This window comes from Akebia trifoliata, chromosome 7 (genome assembly GCF_017979445.1).
Source record: "Akebia trifoliata isolate Shusen 1 chromosome 7, ASM1797944v1, whole genome shotgun sequence".
NCBI classification, from domain to species: Eukaryota; Viridiplantae; Streptophyta; class Magnoliopsida; order Ranunculales; family Lardizabalaceae; genus Akebia; species Akebia trifoliata.
The window spans coordinates 10,491,373-10,512,339 of NC_141381.1; the positions used below are offsets into that span (position 1 = coordinate 10,491,373).

The window sequence follows — 20,967 nt, forward strand, 5'->3', positions numbered from 1 at the left end:
GAATTTCCCAAACGAAGCCATCTTGTAGATTGAAATTGAAGACAATAATGAAAAACAAGGTTGGAAAATGTACTTCGACGGAGTTGTAAACCAGAAAGGAAACAGAATAGGGGCAGTTTTGATCAAACTAGACGGGTCTCATGTCCCAATCACCATCCGACTAAAATTCTAATGTTCTAATAATAAGGCAGAGTACGAAGCATATATCGCAGGATTGAAAGTAACAATTGACCTGGAGGTAGATGAAATTGATGTATTCTGGGATTCAAATCTAGTAGTCTATCAAACAACTGGGGAATGGAAGTCTCGAAAATAAAGATTAGTCTCTTACCATGAATACCTTGAAGAACTGAGCTTGAACTTTACTAGGATCTCATTCACCTACATGCATCGAACCAAGAATCAGTTTGTAGATGCACTAGCTACGCTTGCTTCTATGATCAGTATCTCAGAAGACCTGGTCATCTATCCTATCAAAATCGGCATCCAGGATGAACCAGTTTACTGCTTACCAGTGGATATAGTAGAACCCGAGGAAAAACTGTGGTACTTGGACATCAAGACATACTTAGAAGATCGAACCTTCCTGTTAAATATGAAAGGAAATAAACGAAGAACTATCCAAAGATTGGCAGGTCAGTTCTTTTTAAGTAACGGGACTCTATTCAAAAAATTGCATCATGAGATTCTCTTCCGTTGCGTCGTAGAAGTAGAGGTTAAACGACTGGTCGAGACTATACATGGTGAAATCTATGGACCTCACATGAATGGTCACATGCTCGCCAAGAAGATTATGAGAATAAGATATTACTATATGACAATGGAAAGTGATTGCTATCACTACGTTCATAAATGCCATCTCTGTCAGATCTATGCCAATAAGATCAACGTTCCACCTTCAGAATTGCACATGACTATCCTTTGGCCCTTCTCACTCTAGGGCATGGACGTCATTGGAAAAATTTTGCCAAAAGCTTCAAATGGACATCGTTTCATCCTAGCCGCTATTGAATATCTTACAAAATGGGTAGAAGTAGCCTCTTACACCAATGTTACAAAGACCAACGTGTTGAAATTTGTTAAGAACAATATCATCTGTCGGTATGGTCTTCCTAGTGGAATAATAATCGGTAACGTTAAAAATCTTAAGAACAAAGACATGACAAAAATATGCGAAGACTTTCAGATCACTCATCACAACTGAGTACCTTACAGACTCAAAATGAATGGAACAGTTGAGGCTGCTAACAAGAACATCAAAAGAATCATTGAGTAGATGGCAGCACCTACAAGGATTGGCCCTACATGTTGCCTTTCGCCCTCTACGCCTATTGGATTTTATTCCAAACCTTAATTGGGGCAACTCCGTACTCATTGGTATATGAAATGGAAGTAGTCTTACCCGTCAAGGTTGAGAGTCCCTCCCTCCGGATCCTAAAGGAAGCAAAATTGGATAAAACAGAATAGGTTCAAGCTCAGTTCGATCAACTAAATCTGATAGAGGAGAAAAGTCTTGCAGCTATCTGTCATAAGAAAATTTACCAACAGCGAATCGCACGTGTTTAAAACAAGAAGGTCAAACTTCGAAATTTCTCACTAGGAAACCTTGTCTTGAAAAAAAATTTATCGATCCAAGAAGATGTTAGAGGAAAATTCAGACCAAACTATGAGGGACCATTCATCATGCAAAAGGTAATGACAAGAGGAGTTCTGATCCTTAAAGAAATGGATAGACAAGTCTTCCCTTAACCGATCAATGCTAACACTATCAAGAAATACTATGCCTGAAATCTAACCCTGAGATGACGAAAGATTATCTTTGTTATCCTAAAAATAACTATCCAATCCTAGTCCGCCCTTTTGAGTCATCATGTTCATTTCTTAACCGAAGACCCAAGTCAACATTACAAGATAAAAAAAATGGAAAACCAAAGCATCAAAGTACTTCAGGCCCGCGTGAGGATAAATTATGAATGGCTAAAATACAAAAAAATAAAAAAAAGTCAAAAACTCAGACATTTGATCTTAAGCTTGACTCAAATCTCCAGCCTAAATAAGTTCGAGAGACATTGGTAGGAGACATAGATTATCTTTTCGAAACAAAAATAGACAAACCCCATGTCTAATCCACTTTAGACAGACCCAGGCCTCAACATTTTTGTATCTTTTCACTATCCTGAACTTAAGCCAACATTTAATCCCACTAAAAGTTCTTTTGGATCAGGAAATGTTCTAAGGCATCACAATGACAATGGCAACACCAATAATCTTATAATTTTAATTGGACCTCAAGTCTTATTAGTCATTGGAAGACTCGATAGGAGAATCCAGATCGGATATTCAAAAAAAAAGTGTCTTAAAGCGTAGAATTACCGATCTCGCAGCTCAACTTGAGTTACTGAACCATGAGAAGTCATCAGCAAAACTCGAGAGGAGAATCAATATCGATTACTCAAGAAAGAATGCTACTACAAGAGTGGAGTCGTTGATCTCACAACTCAACTTGAGTCACCAAGCCACAAAGACACAGAAACTCCACGCGAGAATTGTAATGTGAAAATCTAAAAAAATACAAGTATAGTCTAAAAATGCATAGTAAAAAACTTGAAAAGACGCTATGAATAAAAAAAAAATTAGACTATGGCAAGATCAAAACCACTGGCACGATGAAAATCCAAAAGAGCATCGATTGCGTAAAAATGTGGAAACCGAGCTGATAAAAATGTAACTGACACCAGGGGTAATAAAGGAAAATAAATAAAATAAAATAAAGAACAAAAAAAAATGATAATGATGAACTCCTAGCCCGTATGAACATAAATTGTAAACGATGAAAAACTTCTCGAAATCCCAAGTCTCACACTTAATCGATATTTGCCCACTACTGGGGTATTGGAGATGACTCTAAAAGAGTCAAAAAACTACCGACATCTATATCCTCAATAGTTGGCAAAAGCACAGACATCATCGAGTAACAAAGGTTTTTTAAAAGTTTTCATATTCTGTATCTACAATATTTATTCGACAAAGACAAATCACAAAAATTTAAATGTTTTCAAAACTACTATTCTGGCCGATGATGAAAAATCTAGGACTTATTCAAACTTTATGTTTTCAAAGCAATAAATACACCTAAGACCAAGTAAGTAAAAAATCCTATTTTATTTTTATTTCAAAAAGTTTCACATTACTTTTTTTGCTAACAAAAAGAAAATACAAAAAAAAAAATTATATGGTGCCAATCACACGTCTCGACGAGAAATGAAGAAAAAATTAAGTTTCTCTTCCAAAACACGAATTCGGGCAGCTTGCCCCACCATCACCACCTCAGCGTCTAAAGTATCATGACTCACTAGGTAAGATGTGAAAGCATCGAAGCAGGAACCCTGAGCAAGCCTCTCCCGTAAATCATCAATCTCAGCCATCAAGATGGAAAACTCCTCGCTCCTCAAAGACTCAAGCTGGGCTACTTAGGTCATCAGGTTATTCTCAAAACGCGGTCAAAGCATCTCAATTCGCTTACGAGACATCCTCATCTCCTCCAGTGGATCACGGTGGTCGAAGAAACGAAAACAAGAAGACCTCACTTGAATCGAAGGCTTAACACATGCCCTCTCAGCAATCTGTTGTTGTATCCAAAGCCAATAATTCAAAAAAAAAATACCCAAGAAATACGGGATGATATAGAACCACCACGTTCTTCCAAGCTTTCTCTAGTTGATCACGCAATTACTATGAGTGGGACAAAGGATAAAATGACCCAACCAACTCACAAAAATCTCCATGGGTCACTATGTCATGTTCTTCACCAAATTGCCTCAACGCACAAAGATGGATATAGTGAGTAGCCCCAGTCAAACCGATCAATATGGAAAAGCAACTCCGTAAAAAAGAAAGAACCAGTAAAACTGAAGGCTAGAAGGTGTCTAACCAACGTACCTCGTCCTCAGGCATATCTTGCAAACCTTCGAACCAATTCAATTTGCCACCAGAACGGACAGGGAGCTCTCTCTTATTCATCAAAACCATTAGATCGGCATGGGCCTTGAAAAGACGACTAATGGTTGCAGTCAAAACCAACTGATCAAATAACCAAAGCTACACAAAAATGAGAGTCAATTCAAACCACATGTTTCAAAATTCAAAACGTTAAAAAAATAATAATAATAATAATAATAATAATAATAATAATAAACAAAAAAAAGGGGAATAGCATTTTTGAAAAAATCGAATTCAAAGTGCGTAAGACTCATTAGAAAACTCTCGTTTTAAAGTTTTTTTCACCAAAATCAAAAGGCTCACCTTGTTAGATCCCGTGTTTGAGTAGCCACTTCTTGCTATCAAATTTGTCAAACTAAATCAGTGTTTTCAAAATTTATCCAAGCAAAATCCTCTTGCTTGTACAAATAAGGGTTTCGTCTATTCTTTACAGTTCTTTGCATGCAATTCTTACAAAGAGAAATAGTTGTAGACACCCAAATTTGACTGGGGCCTCGATGCAAAGTGTCCCAAAATTATAAAAATTGGAATGAGCCCTCAAAGCCCAAACCTTCAAAATTTTCTTTTTCTTTTAATAAATACCTAAGGCCCTTTCCATATGGCCTATGGACCGAAGACTCCTCACCACTACTCTACACTTCTCAACTCAACCCAACCATAACCCAATTCAACTCAACCCATTAGTATACCCAAGCCCAACCTACCACCTAAGCCCATTAAACACAACCCATCACCATACCTATTCAACCCACTACCCAAGCCCAATCATCCTATCCAAGTCCCAAAGATCATCAAAGTGGGACACATGTCACCACCTCAACCTACCTCCCTCATTCAACTACCTACCCCATCATTTTTCTCTAAAAAATCATCTACCTACATCTCAACCCATACCTTTCTCTAACCTACCCTCATCATTTTCTACAAACTCATCTTTACAAGTCAAACCTACACCCTTTCTCTCTAATCAACTCATCTAAACACTCCATCTCCACTCATTTTGGACATATGTCACCACATCCTTCACCCTCCCAAAACCTAATCATCTAATCCCTTATACAACCCATTATTCTAAAATTAAACTCACTTTATTCAACTCACCTACCCTCTTACACCCTTATTCTCTCAACTAAACACCACTTATATTCCCCCACCTAACACTCAACCCAAATGGGTAGAAGGATTCAACCCATTTGAGTCATAAATGATCCACTTAAACCCTTTCCACCACCCTTAATTCACACACCCCCCTTTCGCAAACCTCAAACCATTTTACTTATTTTCATTATTTCATCGAGCTCTACCCTAAAAATAACCTCAAAACTCCTATAAAATCCTCTTATTCTCAACATAATTCCCCCCCAATGAAAAAATACCCACAAGAAAAAATACTTGAACTCTCTCTACTCTCAACTCACTATTTACTTTCAACCCTTTATTCACTCTCAGTAAACCAAGACAAGTCAAAGAAGATCAACTTAAGAACAAAGTAGGACATGGACTAATAAGAAGAGAAATATTCTTCTTCCCCCTTTTCACTTCTCTCAAACTTTCCATCTTTTATTTCTCCCTTTTCTCTATACTTATGCATACACCACAAAAGGTTTGAGTCATAGAAGGGCCCATTTTTTAATAAGGAAGCCCCCAATGGTTTAAATCAATATCAAAGTCCCTCACACTCAAGGGCATAAATCGGATCTTTCCGATTTTTCTTTTTATATCTCAAATCGACCAAATCCGAGGTTACCACCAACGGTGGAGGAAATAGAGTGCCTAACAACTTCCCTACTCCCTAATATGGACCCCCTTACCTAGATCCAAGGTAGACCAATGGACCTTATCCGTACAAGAGTCAATAATAAAAAATGATTTTTCAAAAATTACTTCCTGAGTGACCATTCACACCCTTTTACAAAAAGAATGGTGGCGACTCTAAAACCCAAAGTGTAATAGATATTTGAAAACGAGAATCTCATGTCCACAGAAACAACACTTGATCTACACAAATTAGACATTATAACTTCACTTTTGACCTCCACGGATCAAATAATACATTAATCAAGGACTGCACATTCAAAAACTAAAAAACAAGCTCTTCATATAACCCAGAGAGAATGATTTCAATCTCAAAAAGCCATTGTTAAAGCCCCAATAACACTTAAACAATTATTTCTTAGAGTTTCATAGAAATAATCCATGAAAAATTTAAGAAAAAAATCATAAAATAGCAAAAAAGAAAAAACGACCTAAAATCGTCAAATGTAAGGTTGAAAAGCACTAGTCTTCAATCTAGATCCAAATCATGCAAGACCACTTCCATAAAAAACTAGCCGATTGGATTTGAGTGTGAGAAAACTTCAAATTTGGAATTTTCAACAAAAAAAAAAAAAAAAATCGATTTTTCACCAAAACCTTCATAACTCACTCAAATCTACTCCAAATCACTTTAAAATCAGTTCCAAAAATTCCCTAAAATTAGTACCTTTCAAAATTATTCATCAAAGTCAAGTTATGATGATGTGTCAAAGTAATCGTATGTGCTGACATCATCAGACGTGGTAGTTGTTATCCTCTCTATACCCCTCTCTCTTTTCTAAATGATTTTGATGATATTTGAGATCCAAAAATAGTTTTGATATCAAGTTGTTTGTTGTTGTTTTAGTCTTTTAGGGTTAGGATTTGTAGAAGAAGAATTGAAAAAAGTGAGTTGTGTGAGAACACACTCTCTCTCCCTCTATTATATTAGATATCTATCAAGAATATGGATTAATTATCATAATACCACAATTACCCAAAATACTCTTATAACATGAAGTATTCTACAATATTAATGTTTGAGCATTTTGATTTTTGACCTTCAACATTTTGAGAGATCTACTAGAAGAATCATAGAAGATATTTCAGAAGAATTACATAAGATATCTCAAATAATTTTCTAGTTTTTTTTTTTTCCTTGTCTTTTTCACACAATTTGCAAAATAGGAAATTGACATTTAAGAGAAAAAAAAGAGTCTGTGCTAGAGTGACCTCAAAAATTATACTTCATAGCGCACATCTTGAAGTGAAAGTGGATAAGAACCATAGAAGCTTTTTCACCCGTATCTCAATGAAAAAGCATCTATAGTTCCCAAACATGTGAGGATGCCCGCTGTGAGGTCGAATCTTGAGGCCACTTCAGCAATATAAAAAAAACAAATAACATTAATTATTAGAGATACGTCCATTAATTACAAAACTATCCTAAACTTAACAATAATTTTAAAAGGGTGAAGAATTTTACTCTATAGCATGGATGAGCACCCAACACTCTTAGGCTTCGTTTGGATTGAGAGACATGGAGAGAGAGGAGAAATATAATTTCTCCACCATGTTTGGATTGACAGAAGAGAAACACTTTGAAATTTAAAAATATCTTAAAAAACGGTCAAAGGGCAGAGTTGAAATTATAAAATGTTGAAATTATAAAATATTTTAGAAGGATTTCTCTTCATTTCTCACCCCTTTTGGATGGAAATAAATAAATAAACCCACCTTTTTTTCACTCCTGTTCTCTCCAATTCTTCTCCTCTGTCCCCACTTAACAATAAAGAAACTCTTTTATTTTCTCTTATCTTCTCTCCATTTCTCAATCCAAGGACAGTGCTATTAGTCCCCATGCAATTTTGAACAAAGAGAACACAAAAATGCAAGCAAATTAATGAAGTTCCTTTAAATATTTTTCAGTAACTGACCAATTTGATCCACAGTTTGTCAGATATCCCAACAAGAAACAATAAAAAGAAAAAAGACAATTGAGTACCGCAAAGAATTTTCATCCATTAATTGTCAGTATGCCCTCCTGAACACACCTTTTTAATTGTCATCACCATTCTCGTTAACACCCAAATTCATCTTGTTGGGCTTCCCATTTGGTTCCCCTGAGTGCCGGTGTTGACTATTACTCCAATCATCCATGTGTTGGTGCTGATGCTGATGGTTGTGCAAGTGGTGGTGACTGTGTTGGTGTTGGCATCTCTTATGCTTTCTCTCCTTGCCAGATTCGTCACGGTTGTCATCCATGGACTTCCCCAAGAAATGCCTCCTCCCATGCTTATCATAATCGGGATCTAAAGAGGTTAAGTCATTAGCACTCGATCGATGATGGTGCTTGTGGTGCCTCACTCCATGGCTTTTCCTAGGTGCCACATCATCATCACTTGAATAAGACGAAGAAGAATATGATCTTGAAACATGACGCCTATGCTTCCTCTTGTGTGACCGCTTCTTACTCCGTTCCTCCTCTGAGCCACTTTCAAATCCATCACTGCTGCTCTCATCACTCAAGAGTGAAGACCATTTCTTTGATCTTCGCTTGGATTTCTTATCCTTCCTCTTCTCACTGTCATCTGAAGAATCAGAGTGACTATGCTTCCTGTGCTTCTTGTGGGCCCTACTTTCACTGTTATCCGAATCAGAAACAGATTTCCTTTTATGCTTTGCAGCTCTCAGCTTCCTCTCCTTGGCAGCTTCAGCTTCAGCATCAGCTTTTGCCTTTGCAGCAGCTTCGAGCTTTTGTTCCCATTTCAAGGGGGCTTCTTTCTTCTCGAGAGCTCTCTTCTTTTTCTCCTCAACCATCTGCATGAACTTTTTGCAATCCATTCTTCGGAAATAAAAAACAGCTCAATACCTGCATTTTTGTGAGATGATGACCAGAAGTGCATCTCACAGAAGAGAAAAAACAATGTGAGTTCTTCCATCATCATGACCTGCCTGGTTTAAAATCTCATCTGAGAGATTTGTCTTTGTCAAAGTGAAAAGCAAGACAAATTCTCAAGATGAAAATAGAGACATTAACAAGATAACGGAAAGATGGCAAGACAATTACAGACAAACTGGAAAAAATGCTTTCTTTTTTTATCAGTAGGAAAAAATGCTTTTAATTGCTTCAAATGTATTTCTTATACTTTTTTTTTTTTTTTTGATGATAAAGCTTAATTTTATTGAAAGAGGACAAGAAGTCCTTGAGGAAAATACAAGGTTATATCAATTTGGCTTGTAAATTTTCAAAAATCTCTAATATATATCTCTTATGCATTCAAAATGTTACGTAAAGGAAAATTTGGATACATTTCAGGAAATCAGAATGAAATACCAATTGAGGTAAAGGCTGATAAAAGGGAGGGAGGATGACAAAACTCTAATAAAGTTTGCCACCCTAACCTCCTGTTCCAACACACACAGACGACATCTCTCTCTCTCTCTCTCTCTCTCTCTCTCTCTCTCTCTCTCTCTCTCTAAGATTTCCAAGAATGATGAAAGATTCATGTGGAGCTTGAAGGAGAGATCAACAAAGATAAAGTCTTGGGCGGATTAAAAAAAAAAAAGTAACTCCACACCTTTGAAAATCATTAGTTCTAAGTTCGTGTTATAAGAAATATTGGTGTGAAAATATGTCTTTTTTTAAATAATGATTATTATTTTGTGACATACGTTAAGTCTCTAAAAGAATGAGAGAAAAGTATGAAATGGTGTGCATGGAGATAATAAGAAAGGAAACGAAGATACACATGGAAAAATAGGATTCTTATTTAGTCCCTCCACTATTATGATGATGAGTCATGTATTTGTGAGATTGTAGTAGTAAACCCCAAACTGTGTCATCTGAACCCTATCAATGCGTATTCAAATTGTCTGCAGAAACGTACATTGTTGTTTCATATTTGTGAATAATTGCATAACGAGCATATTAGATTCTTTTAACGTTATAACATCATCATTTGTGAATATTTAACTTCTTTCTCACTCTAACCTCTGTGACGATAAAGCATTGGAGCACACACTCATGTGCAGCACACATATGCATTGGATAAACTTTTTTTAAAGGAAAGATTTGTATTATTTTCAAATAGAAGTATAGGAGAATTCCTATAATAAAACATATCTTTAATGACAACGTCTGTCACGAAAAGAGCCTACCACATTACTCACGCCCCACAGTGGAAGAGAGGCAGTAGAAGACCAACCTCTCACTAGCACCCTCATGTGGACTAACCACATATGCAAACCTCCAAGGGCTGAAAGTAGCAGTAAAAACCCACTAAACACTAACGGAGCAGTCTCTAATACCAGAGGTCCCTGGAAAAATATTTTTAAACTTTATAAAACTTTTTGTGCATGATTTGGATCTTTGCTTCACCAGAATTGGTCACTACAAACATTATTGTTGCAAGAAAAAATAATAATAATAATAACATAAATATTAAAAAATAACAAACAAAAAAAAAATGATGTCATCCTCTTCTAAACAATTAACATCAAAGGGAAGTAAATCACAATTTACAGAAATTTCAAAACCAGATTTTCTTTAGTTAAAGGAATAACAGACTGTATATTTTTCTGATAAGTGAACAAAAAAAATATATTTAACAGGTACAGAAAGAGAATCTTTTCAACTTTCTTACCGCGTGCAAAGGCCTGGAATTTGAACGCCACAGACCTGCCTGAAAGCCCACCCTCCAGAGACTGCTTTTCTCCTTTCTCCCCCTTTTGAAATCTGGACGAAAGATCAAATTCACTTAAAAACTATAGAAGAGAACAAGTAACTAGAAGTCAAAACTATTGATATGGGATGGGCCAAAGGTTGTTAAAGGAGAGCAATTGGATACGCTGCCCTTACTCTAAGCACCTACTTTATTTGATAGGAGTAGGGTTGGCAATGGTTCAGATTGGTACAGGAACAACACCAATCCGATTTTTTTATGGTATAATCCGAATCTGGTCCGATTACATAATTCTTCAATCCGAATCGATCTGATCCGATCTGGACTGAACCTATGAAATCATAAAAATAATATCAATAATAAATAATAAAATCCTAACTTTAACAGAATCATAGCTACCTGATCATCAACTCCCACATCAGAAAACCAATACAAATTAATCAAAATAAAAATTTAAAAAAAAAAACCCCTGAAAAATAAGATCTCCAGCTTAGTTTCATCCTATTCAACCCCCTTTTTTTTTCTCTCGCTTTTAAATATGTCTTGTTCAAGAGTGAAAAAGCCTGACAAAAAGAGAAACAAAGGAAAGAAGTAAAAGATGGAAGGAAAAAAACAGGAAAGAAACTTTGAAAGTTTTGTTAATTTTAGAAGAAAAATCTCAACTGCTTGAATTCATTAATTAATGAAGAAAGCCCATGGATTATTTTTTTTCTTGCCTACAGCTGAGCAGCCAGCACTGCCACAGATTCGCATCCTTAGCCTTCTTCCTCCCATTGTTTCCTATTTCGATCTGAAACTCTACAGATTCACCTTCAGCGAGGCTTTGGTAGACCTCAGATCTGATTGAGGTTTAAAGACGAAGATATCTTCGAAACCACCTTTAGGCATGATAAAACCAAAACCTTTTCTTTTGCGATGGAGAGAGAAAGAAATTAACAATTGAAAACCCTAAAGTTGAGAAATGAAGAGGCTTATTATTATTCTTGAATGTAAAATTACATTCGGATCGGGTTTTATTGGATTGGGTCGGTGTTGATCCAATCCGATCTGAAAAATTTATCAGATCTATAATTTCAATCTGAGTCCAATCCGCAAATGTAAAATGTTTTCCCAAATGTGAATCACATCACCTTTGCCTATTTTAAAATCTGACTTTCATAAACTCAAGCGACACACACCCCTCCACACTACAAAATGTAAGACGATCTAACCTCACAACTCTCCCACCCCAACTATGACCTCACCATACTTGGCCTTACTAAATTTCTGCCAACATTAGTTATGGTCCATGCCAGATCTCCAATGTTCATTTCTTGATACTGTGTACCCCAAATCCAACTCCATTTTCTGGGTAACAGACCATATTCCAATTAACAAGATTATTGGTCAAATTGATTCTTGATTGTCCTATGGATCGAGAACGAAAAGTATGTACACATGAATACTTTTACATATTGCTCTTGTTTAGAGTCAACATACCACCTCTAGATACAAGTATATACTTCCAAGAACCTAGACACTTAGCCATGTCATTCAGCATTGGATCCCAGATTAGACTTACTCCAGTAATCAACGTTGGGAGGGAGACAGATATATCTTGTAGGAAAAAAACCCAGCTCAAAAACCTATAGGATACTCACTAAGGACTTAAGATTAGGAGCATTCCCAACCCCTAAACTTTGCTTTCGAGAAAGTAGTACTCACGATAACAAAAGAACCCTCTAAGGAAACTAAGATCGGAAAGGAGATGTATGTTAAAACCAAGGCGTCAAATTGAAGGGACTCCTCCTAGTCCCTTCTTGAACCTCATTATAGCCAATAACATTTCTAATAACTATCACCCTTGAAATTAAACCCCCCCCCCCCCCCCACAAAAAAAAAAAAGGACTTGTTCACAATATCGAAAAGCAAAGAGGCAAGAAGACGTCTATCTAGCCTTGGATCCCTAGATCTCTTAAATAAACTAATTGGGCTACAATTCACCAAGATGTAGAAGTGCATGGTGGAAATGCATCCTATATGCCACAACATATATTCCAAAAAACCTAGTTATCTTGATTCATGACCTTTTCAAAATTGATCATGCAAACACAAGGTTTGCGCAATCTAAGTACGAAATTGACACACTCCTTTGTAATCAGAACACCATTTAAGATCTGTCTACACCTAATAAAAGCACCATGCTCAAGACCAATCAAAAATGAAATAACCACCTTAAGCATTGAAGATAAAATTTTAGGTATGGCCCAATAGGTGGCTCTGTAATGACTTGAAAAGTTCGATAAGAATCTTGACAAAATCTATAGTCAAATTTTGATAGAAAAATCTATTGGATAAACACACCTAGTTATTAGATTCAAAGGCACTGAGAAACATAGTTTAGATTGTAAGCACGTTCAATACGAACTTGGATAAAAAAAAATATAGAAAAACATGTCGAGTAGCCATTTTTTGAAGAATCAAGCTACACCAATAGATAGATCTCGAAAAATTATCAAGTATAGGCTACAAGATAAAAGCAATCGGGCTCGATTGATAGGTAAAAATATTGGTTTGACTTGATCATCGGGGTAACACAATGTGTTACTATCCCATTCTTTCATCCATCTCATCCTAGTTTGGTCTCCACTTATGTTCATCAAACTATACAACTTTTTAGAATTATGCTTCAAATTTGATCGTTGGCTTTCTCTTCCGTAGATAAGGGCTCTTTATCTTCCTTTTCAACCGAGCAATATTATCTAAAATTTCCCATTTTTTTAATAACCCTTTTTTTTATGATGTATGGTGTCCCCACCCCCTTTGGAAGTATGACTAGTTCCTCCAGATACACTCAACCACCACAAATTGTTTTATCAAGTATAACCACAAGGAAGATGACTCGATCTCATGACTCTGGAGAGCAAGCCCAAATGGTGAAGAAAACCTAAATTGATATTTTATCAAATAAATCACCTAAAAATAAGGCAATATAGGGGCTAGAAGTTTCAAAATGGACTGACTTTTAGTGAGAAAGGTCTCCTCACCATAGAGATCATCCTCACAAAAAATCAGTCCATTCTGAAACTTCTATCCCCATCAAAAGTGGTTTACAAGTTGAAGAATGGGCTGATTTTTGTAAACCACGTTTGATGGGGTTAGAGGTTTCACAATGGGCTGATTTTTTGTGAGGATGATCTCTAATGGTCATTCTGAAACTTCTAACCAAATAGGACAAAACGTTGGCTCCAAATGTCGGTTTTTTTCATTGGCTGACGAGCCTGACCCTATATCTATATATATGTTTCTGTGGAAAAAAGACCATAGCAGTAAGCATTTTTTTTCAGATAAATAAATAGGAGTAAGCATAATTTTTAATATAACTCCTAGAAAAATTTAGTCGTATAATCTCTAAAACCTTCAATTGGGAAAAAATAATAAAGAAATTATAAGAAAAACATTTACACCAAAACTTCCATTAGAAAGCTACAAAACCATAGATTTAAAGAAGAATGATAAGAAAGTCCATGAACTAAAACTACAAAACCTAAACTTTCAGCCAAGAAAATGTTACGTGCCTGAAGTTGGATGTGGTGCTTCATGGTGTATGGAAATGTGATGGTTTTATTCAGTTAGGTAGTTATAGGTTGTGGGTATTTGTAGAGAAATTAGTGGTCAGTTGTGTAGGTTGTGGTGTAGGAGTTACGTAGTTAGTGGGTTATAATTTGTTTCTGTGAATGTAAAAAAGCAAGTTGTTTTTCTCCAAAGTAAAATCTATCTAAGGAGACAGGTTACCCTCAAAGTAACCATCTTTTTATTTCCAAATTGCTGAAAGTAACAAGGCACACAACATTGGTATCAGAGCCAGGTTGATTCTGGAATGGCGGAAAGAACACAAAATGCCAAACTTGATGAGATGATGGGTCTCTTGAAGGAAACCACAAAGATCCATTGGAAGATGTTTAATGAGCTAATGGTGAAGGTTTCGAGCATGTACACCAAATTTGAGCACTTCTCTAAAGAACAAGACAAGGAGATAGGGGAGAGTTCCTGCAAAACCGTTAACGAACCAGATGAACCTCATCAATCTGATGTTGACAAGGGAATTCAGACTCAAACAGTACGCTTAGTATTTCCAAGGTTTACTGAGGTGGATTCAGATGGTTGGCTTTATAGGACAGAGCAATTCTTCTTACACCAATAGACACCCTCCACGCAAAGGCTGCTTATAGCCTCCTTTCACATGGAAGGGAAGGCACTCCAATGGTTTCGTTGGATGGAACGGTCGGAAGTGATTTCAACTTGGAAGTCCTTTGCCTCAGATTTGCAAATTAAATTCAGCCCTTCACCATACGAGGATCCAACGGCTATGTTGTCTAAACTGCGACAAACGTCTTCGGTGGAGCAATATCAAACACAATTTGAGGAGTTGGCTAACATGACAGAGGGTTTGAAAAAAGCCTTCATGGTTAGTTGCTTCATAGGAAGGTTAAGAGAGGATGTAAGATTGCGTGTTCAAATGCTCCGACCCACATCCCTCTCTGATGCTATTGGGCTCGCTAGCTCGACGATAAAAATCAGACCCCCAAACAACATTAACATAGTTGCCTTCCCGGGAGGTGTTAACAAGTCTTCTACAATTCCTCTCAAGCGACTCGCACCAATGGAAATGAAGGAGCGCAGAGATCGTGGATTATGCTACAATTGCAATGAAAAGTTCACTCCTGGCCATAAATGCAAGGTTCAAAAGCTTTTCCTTCTCGAAGTAAGTTGGCCAGAGATAAGATGGAGGAATGTGTGGAGATGGGAGATAACAGAGAAGGTGAGGAGCCCAACAGCCAACCGGGGATTTACTTGCATGCCATTGCAGGTTCATACGCTCCACAAACTATGAAAATTAGGGGACGGGTTGGAAAAAGGGAGGTAGTGGTTTTAATCGATTCGGGTAGCACTCACAATTTTTTAGATACAATGGCAGCCCACAAGGCAGGGCTAAACATAATAAAAGGTGGCAATTTTGAAGGTGGTAATTGCCAATGGTGAGAAACTTCCTTGTGAAGACAGATGTATGGGCGTGGGATTAGCTTTGCAGCGTGTCTCGATAGAGGCTGAATTCTATTTTTTATGGTTGGGGGGCTGTGAAGCGGCATTGAGAGCACAATGGCTTCAAACACTTGGCCCCATAACTTGGGATGTCTTGCTTCTAACAATGGAGTTCAACTATGGTGGGAAGTAATGTAAGTTAAAGGGTGAATCTACTAAAGATATGGAGTTCTTAGATGAAGGGAACTTGCAAAAGGTTAACAAGGAAGGGAAGTATAGTTTGCTTCTTCAAATCTGCTGCATGACGAAGATTAGTCTGAGTGTTCCTCTAGACACGTGTATCCAAGCCATCCTTGACAAATTCAAAGATGTTTTCGGTGAACCAACTAGGTTACCACCACAACGTTCGCAAGACCACAAAATTTTGCTAAAAGAAGGAAGTAAGCCCATAAGCGTTAGACCCTATCGATATCCCCATTATCAAAAGGGGGAAATTGAAAAAATGGTTCACGAGATGTTGCATTTAAGCATAATACACCCCAGCCATAGTCCATTTTCCTCCCTTGTGTTGTTGGTAAGGAAGAACGATGGTACGTGGTGTTTATGCATGGATTACCATGCACTAAACCAATCAATAATCAAAGACAAGTTTCCTATTCCGATCATTGACGAATTGTTAGATGAATTGCATGGAGCAGAGGTGTTCTCAAAATTGGATTTGCATTCAGGCTATCACCAAATCAAGGTACACCCAGACGACATTCCAAAAAACAACATTCAAAACTCATGAAGGACATTATGAGTTTCTTGTAATGCCTTCCGGCCTCACAAACACGCCTTCCACCTTTCAAAGTCTAATTTATAGCCACTCATGGAATGATCATTTAACGCACCTCGACGTAATGTTGGGGGTGTTCATTCTCACCATCAATTTGCCAAGGAATCTAAGTGCAGGTTTGGATGTGAAGAAATCAATTACTTGGTCACATAATTTCTAAGTGTGGTGTAGCATTGGACCCTAGTAAAATATCTGCCATGTTGGAATGGTCGTTACCCTCATCTCTCAAGTCTTTTAAGGGGTTTTTTGGATCTCACGGGCTATTACAAAAAATTTGTGAGGGTTTATGGAAAAATTGCCAAGCCTCTCACCGAGACATGCTAAAGAACTCTTTTCATTAGACTCCGAAGTCCCAAGAAGCTTTTGCAAGGCTCCAAGAAGCAGTAACTTGCCCACCTGTTTTGGCACTTCCAAACTTCAATAAGACCTTTATCATTGAGTGTGACGCGTCAGGTTCAGGTATTGATGTTGTACTCATGCAAAAAGAAGGCCTATTGCATTCTACAACCAAGCATTGAAGGGGAAATATTCATTTTTCTCAACTTACGAAAAGGAACTATTAGCTTTGGTGATGGCAGTCAAAAAATGGAGACCTTACTTATTCGAAAGGAGATTTATAATAAAAACAGATCATCAAAGCCTCAAGTACCTCTTAGAACAGCGAATGGGAACACCTTCACAACAACAATAGGTATCTAAGCTCATTGGGTATGACTTCATTGAAGAGTACCGAAGTGGTCATCTCGATAAGGTTGCTAATGCACTATACCGTAGGGACGAAGATGGTGAGATTAAGGTTATTTCCATCCCCATTGCCACCTGGTTGGATGAACTAAAGGCTGAATATACTAAAAATTCTGATATTCAAGAAGGGCCGCAACAACTAAAACAAGGATCATTGGACCCCACTAGTTTTACGGAACATAACGGACTTCTATGCTACAAAGGTAGACTCTATCTAAGTCCTCATTCATCTCTTAAAGAAAAACTCCTTAACAAACTACATAACAGTCCAATTGAGGGATAGTCGAGATTTCACAAGACCTTACAACGGATGAAGGCTGATTTTTATTGGCCTGGATTGAAGGGTGATGTGAGAAGACATGTACAAGAATGTGACAATTGCTAGCGTCACAAGGCTGAAAATGTGCACCTACAGGTTTACTTCAGCCCCTTCCTATCCCTTCTCGTATCTGGACAGATATCTCAATGGACTTCATTGATGGCTTGCCTTCATCTCATAGCATGAACGTCATCATGGTAGTGGTTGATCGACTATCAAAGTACGTGCATTTTATTCCTCTCTCACATCCTTATACTGCAGCGATGGTGGATAAACTCTTCCTCAACCATGTCTTTAAGTTACATGACATACCCGCATCAATTGTTAGCGATCGAGATCTGACTTTTACGAGTACATTTTAACAGGAATTCTTCAAATTGCAAGGTAGTGATTTGAATATGAGTTCAGCTTACCATCCCCAAACCGATGGTCAGACGGAGATTGTTAACAAATGTCTTGAGAACTACTTAAGAAACTTCTGTAGCACACGACCCAGGCAGTGGTATCAATGGGTTTCCTTAGCTAAGTATTGGTATAACACTACTACACATTTAGCCACAAGTCTGACACCATTTGAAGCAATATATGGGGTGCCTCCTCCCCTGTTTACTATCTTATATTAGAGGTACCACTAAGGTGCAGGTTGTGAAGTAGGTCTTGAAAAGCAAGGATCAGATCCTACAAATCCTCAAGGAGAACCTTCAAGAAGCTCAACAGAGGATGAAACAATTGACGCGGATAGGCATCGAACAGAGCGCTCCTTTGAAATAGGTGATTGGGTCTTCCTCCGCCTCCAACCTTATCACCAACAGTCCCTAATAATTGACGGAAAGCTCAACAGAGGATGAAACAATTGGCGGATAGGCATCGAACAGAGCACTCCTTTGAAATAGGTGATTGGGTCTTCCTCCGCCTCCAACCTTATCAGCAACAGTCCCTAGCTTTACGAAAGACTCTTAAATTATCACCAAGGTACTTTGGGCCCTTCCAAATTATTAGAGAAATAGGACTGGTGGCCTATAATTTGAAACTTCCCGAATGAGCAAAGATTCATTTCATATTCCATGTCTCGTGTTTGAAGAGAAATTTGGGAAACAATGTCCAGGTACAACCGACTCTACCCATTGTAAATGATGATGGAATCGTTCAGCCTAAACCAAAAATGATTTTAAACCGGTGTATGGTAAAAAGGGGGAACCAAGCTGCTACTGAAGTCCTGATCAAGTGGCAAGGATTAGAGGAGGATGCCACATGGGAATCCTACTACAAGTTGTGTGAACAATTCCCTGACATAAAACTTGAAGACAGGGTTTTTTTTTCCGAGGGGTAATGCATGTTACGTGCAAGTTGGATCTGGTGCTTCAGGGTGTATGGAAATGTGATGGTTTTATTCAGTTAGGTAGTTATAGGTTGTGGGTTTCTGTAGAGAAATTAGTGGTCAGTTGTGTAGGTTGTGGTGTAGGAGTTATGTAGTTAGTGGGTTGTAATGTGGGTTTAGTTGCTAGTAGGAAGTGGAGGAAGGGGTGTATTTAATCTGTTTCTGTGAATGTAAAAAATGCAAGCTGTTTTTCTCCAGAGTCAAATCTATCTAAGGAGGCAGGTTACCCTCGAAGTAACCATCTTTTTATTTCCAAATTGCTGAAAGTAACAAGGCACACAACAGAAAACAAGGCAATGAACAAAATTCCATTAAAAGGAACTTTTAATTCAAACTATGAAAAAGGAAACCCTAGATTTAAAGAAAAAGACTGTGAATTAGAACTGCAAAGCGCTAACTTTCAGCCAAGAAAACAAGGAGATGGACAATATTTAATTAAAAGAAACTCGAAATTCAAACTATGAAAATGAAACCCTAGATAGATAGATTGAAATAGTATAAAAAAAACAAGAAAGACGAGATCAAATTTCGAAATGAAAATTCTGAAAGAAGGTTAGAAGAATAGATCTACCTGTGTGCGTAAGAAATCGAGAGAGATATATTATGAGGGGCTGCAAGGGCAGATCTGTTCTTCGAAGACTCTCTTTTGCCCTACTTTCTCCTCTTCTGTTTCGTGTTGGGGTTTGCTTTCTTCTCTAGTTTCCCCTCTCTTTCTTCTCGACTTAAGTAGGAGAAATAAATGGAATGCTTGATGCGCGTTCCGATTCTTCTAGAATTATTTATGTGAAACCCGGTGACGACTCGGGAGAGTCGAAACGGACGCGGAGCCGCCGAGTGGAGTTTACGCTCAGAAGTCAGAATCAGTAACGTCGTTGACTGTTCTAAACCGAGTGGGGCCTACTCTTTCTTCTTGACTTAAATACTGGATCAGTACCTGTGTACACATACATCTACTCAAATATCTATAACGTGTTTTGTTCTATGCGGAATAAATTATTTGGATTAAACTGATTTTGGTGAGGATGATGTCTATGACGAAGAGATCATCACCATCAAAAATCAGCTCAATCCAAAAAATTTATGAGAAAATAATCCTCACCCAAAATCATCTCAATCCAAAAATTGTAATCTTGTCGAAAGTGATTTACATAAAATGGATGATCTCAAAATATTCCTTACTTGATAAAATGTCAAATACAAATTATCAAGATCAATCATTCAAATCATCGATCTCCAAAAATTGAATTATTGATCTTAACAATTTGAATCATCATCTCAATGATTCATATTCAAATGATTTATAATCACTGATTTTGATGCAAAGGTTTATCTAGACGATTGGATCATAGTTAATATCAAAAATTTGAATTATCCTTCTCGACAATCATTAACACACGAAAGGGGTTAGTGAGTAGACGTTAAGAAATTAAAAAAAAAAACTTATTAAATGGACTATCTAGTTACCTAAATAGAGTATAGGGGTCATTTAGAAAGAAATCATAAATTGGGATTGATTAAGTAATTTTCTCCAAAATGATGGGTTTAGTGAGACTCCTAGGTATGTTCCAAGCCCAAGATGAAGAATACTTCATTTGGATAAATAATCAATTTTTGAGCCACGTGGAATTTGTGTGGTAAGTGGTGGATCAAATTTTGCTGTACTAAGTAGACCATTAAGTCTTACTTTAAAAAGCAGCCTAAAGTTGTTGAGTTCTCTCTCGTACTGTACTGTTGTGGCCTGGCCTAGCTTCTTTAGGGAAAAAACTTTGAAGCCTCCAGTCCGCTTCAAAATTTTGAAGAAACCCTCTCTGATTCCACGTAAGGTTGTCAATGGGCGGTTCCGGTTTGATTCCTAAGAAATTTAAAATCTTAACTATTAATATTAGTCGGTTTCTTGTCAATTCTGGGTCCGATTTTAAAATAAATGAAATCGAAATCAGAACCGAAACCAGAAAAAATCACAAATACACATCGATTCCGATTTTCAAAATCAAATGAGAAAAAATATATATTTCAAACCATTATAACAAAAAAAATTCCTTCAAAAAATTAATATATTATCAACAAAATTATTAACTTAATTGTAATTTACTATATTAAATATATAAATTTATAATTTATTTCAAAAGTAAAAAAAATTTATCTTTGTTAAAAGTAATAATTTTTTAGAAGATTGACTCATTTTAAG

The 20,967-nt window shown here is 37.0% G+C and overlaps 1 protein-coding gene across 9 annotated transcripts; it reads right to left on the bottom strand.

Annotated features, from left to right (window-relative positions):
• Positions 1-7,683: 7,683 nt before the first annotated feature.
• Positions 7,684-19,513, bottom strand: LOC147398208 (FAM133-like protein). Of its 9 annotated transcripts, none has more exons than XM_086447365.1 (5): positions 19,351-19,513; positions 10,668-10,809; positions 10,440-10,531; positions 9,955-10,113; positions 7,684-8,665 (listed from the first exon to the last, which is right to left on the bottom strand). In XM_086447365.1, exon 5 carries the CDS (start codon positions 8,635-8,637, stop codon positions 7,852-7,854), a length of 786 nt encoding a protein of 261 aa, XP_086303491.1. In that variant the 5' UTR covers positions 8,638-8,665; positions 9,955-10,113; positions 10,440-10,531; positions 10,668-10,809; positions 19,351-19,513; the 3' UTR covers positions 7,684-7,851. The 9 variants fall into 9 exon arrangements, with proteins under 9 accessions (XP_086303491.1, XP_086303493.1, XP_086303495.1 ...); XM_086447367.1 differs by having other exon boundaries at positions 10,655-10,809; XM_086447369.1 differs by lacking the exon at positions 10,668-10,809.
• Positions 19,514-20,967: the final 1,454 nt, after the last annotated feature.

Coding starts and splice junctions, on each gene's coding strand:
- LOC147398208 (XM_086447368.1), bottom strand. CDS start 8,637: ATGGATTGCAAAAAGTTCATGCAGATGGTTGAGGAGAAAAAGAAGAGA.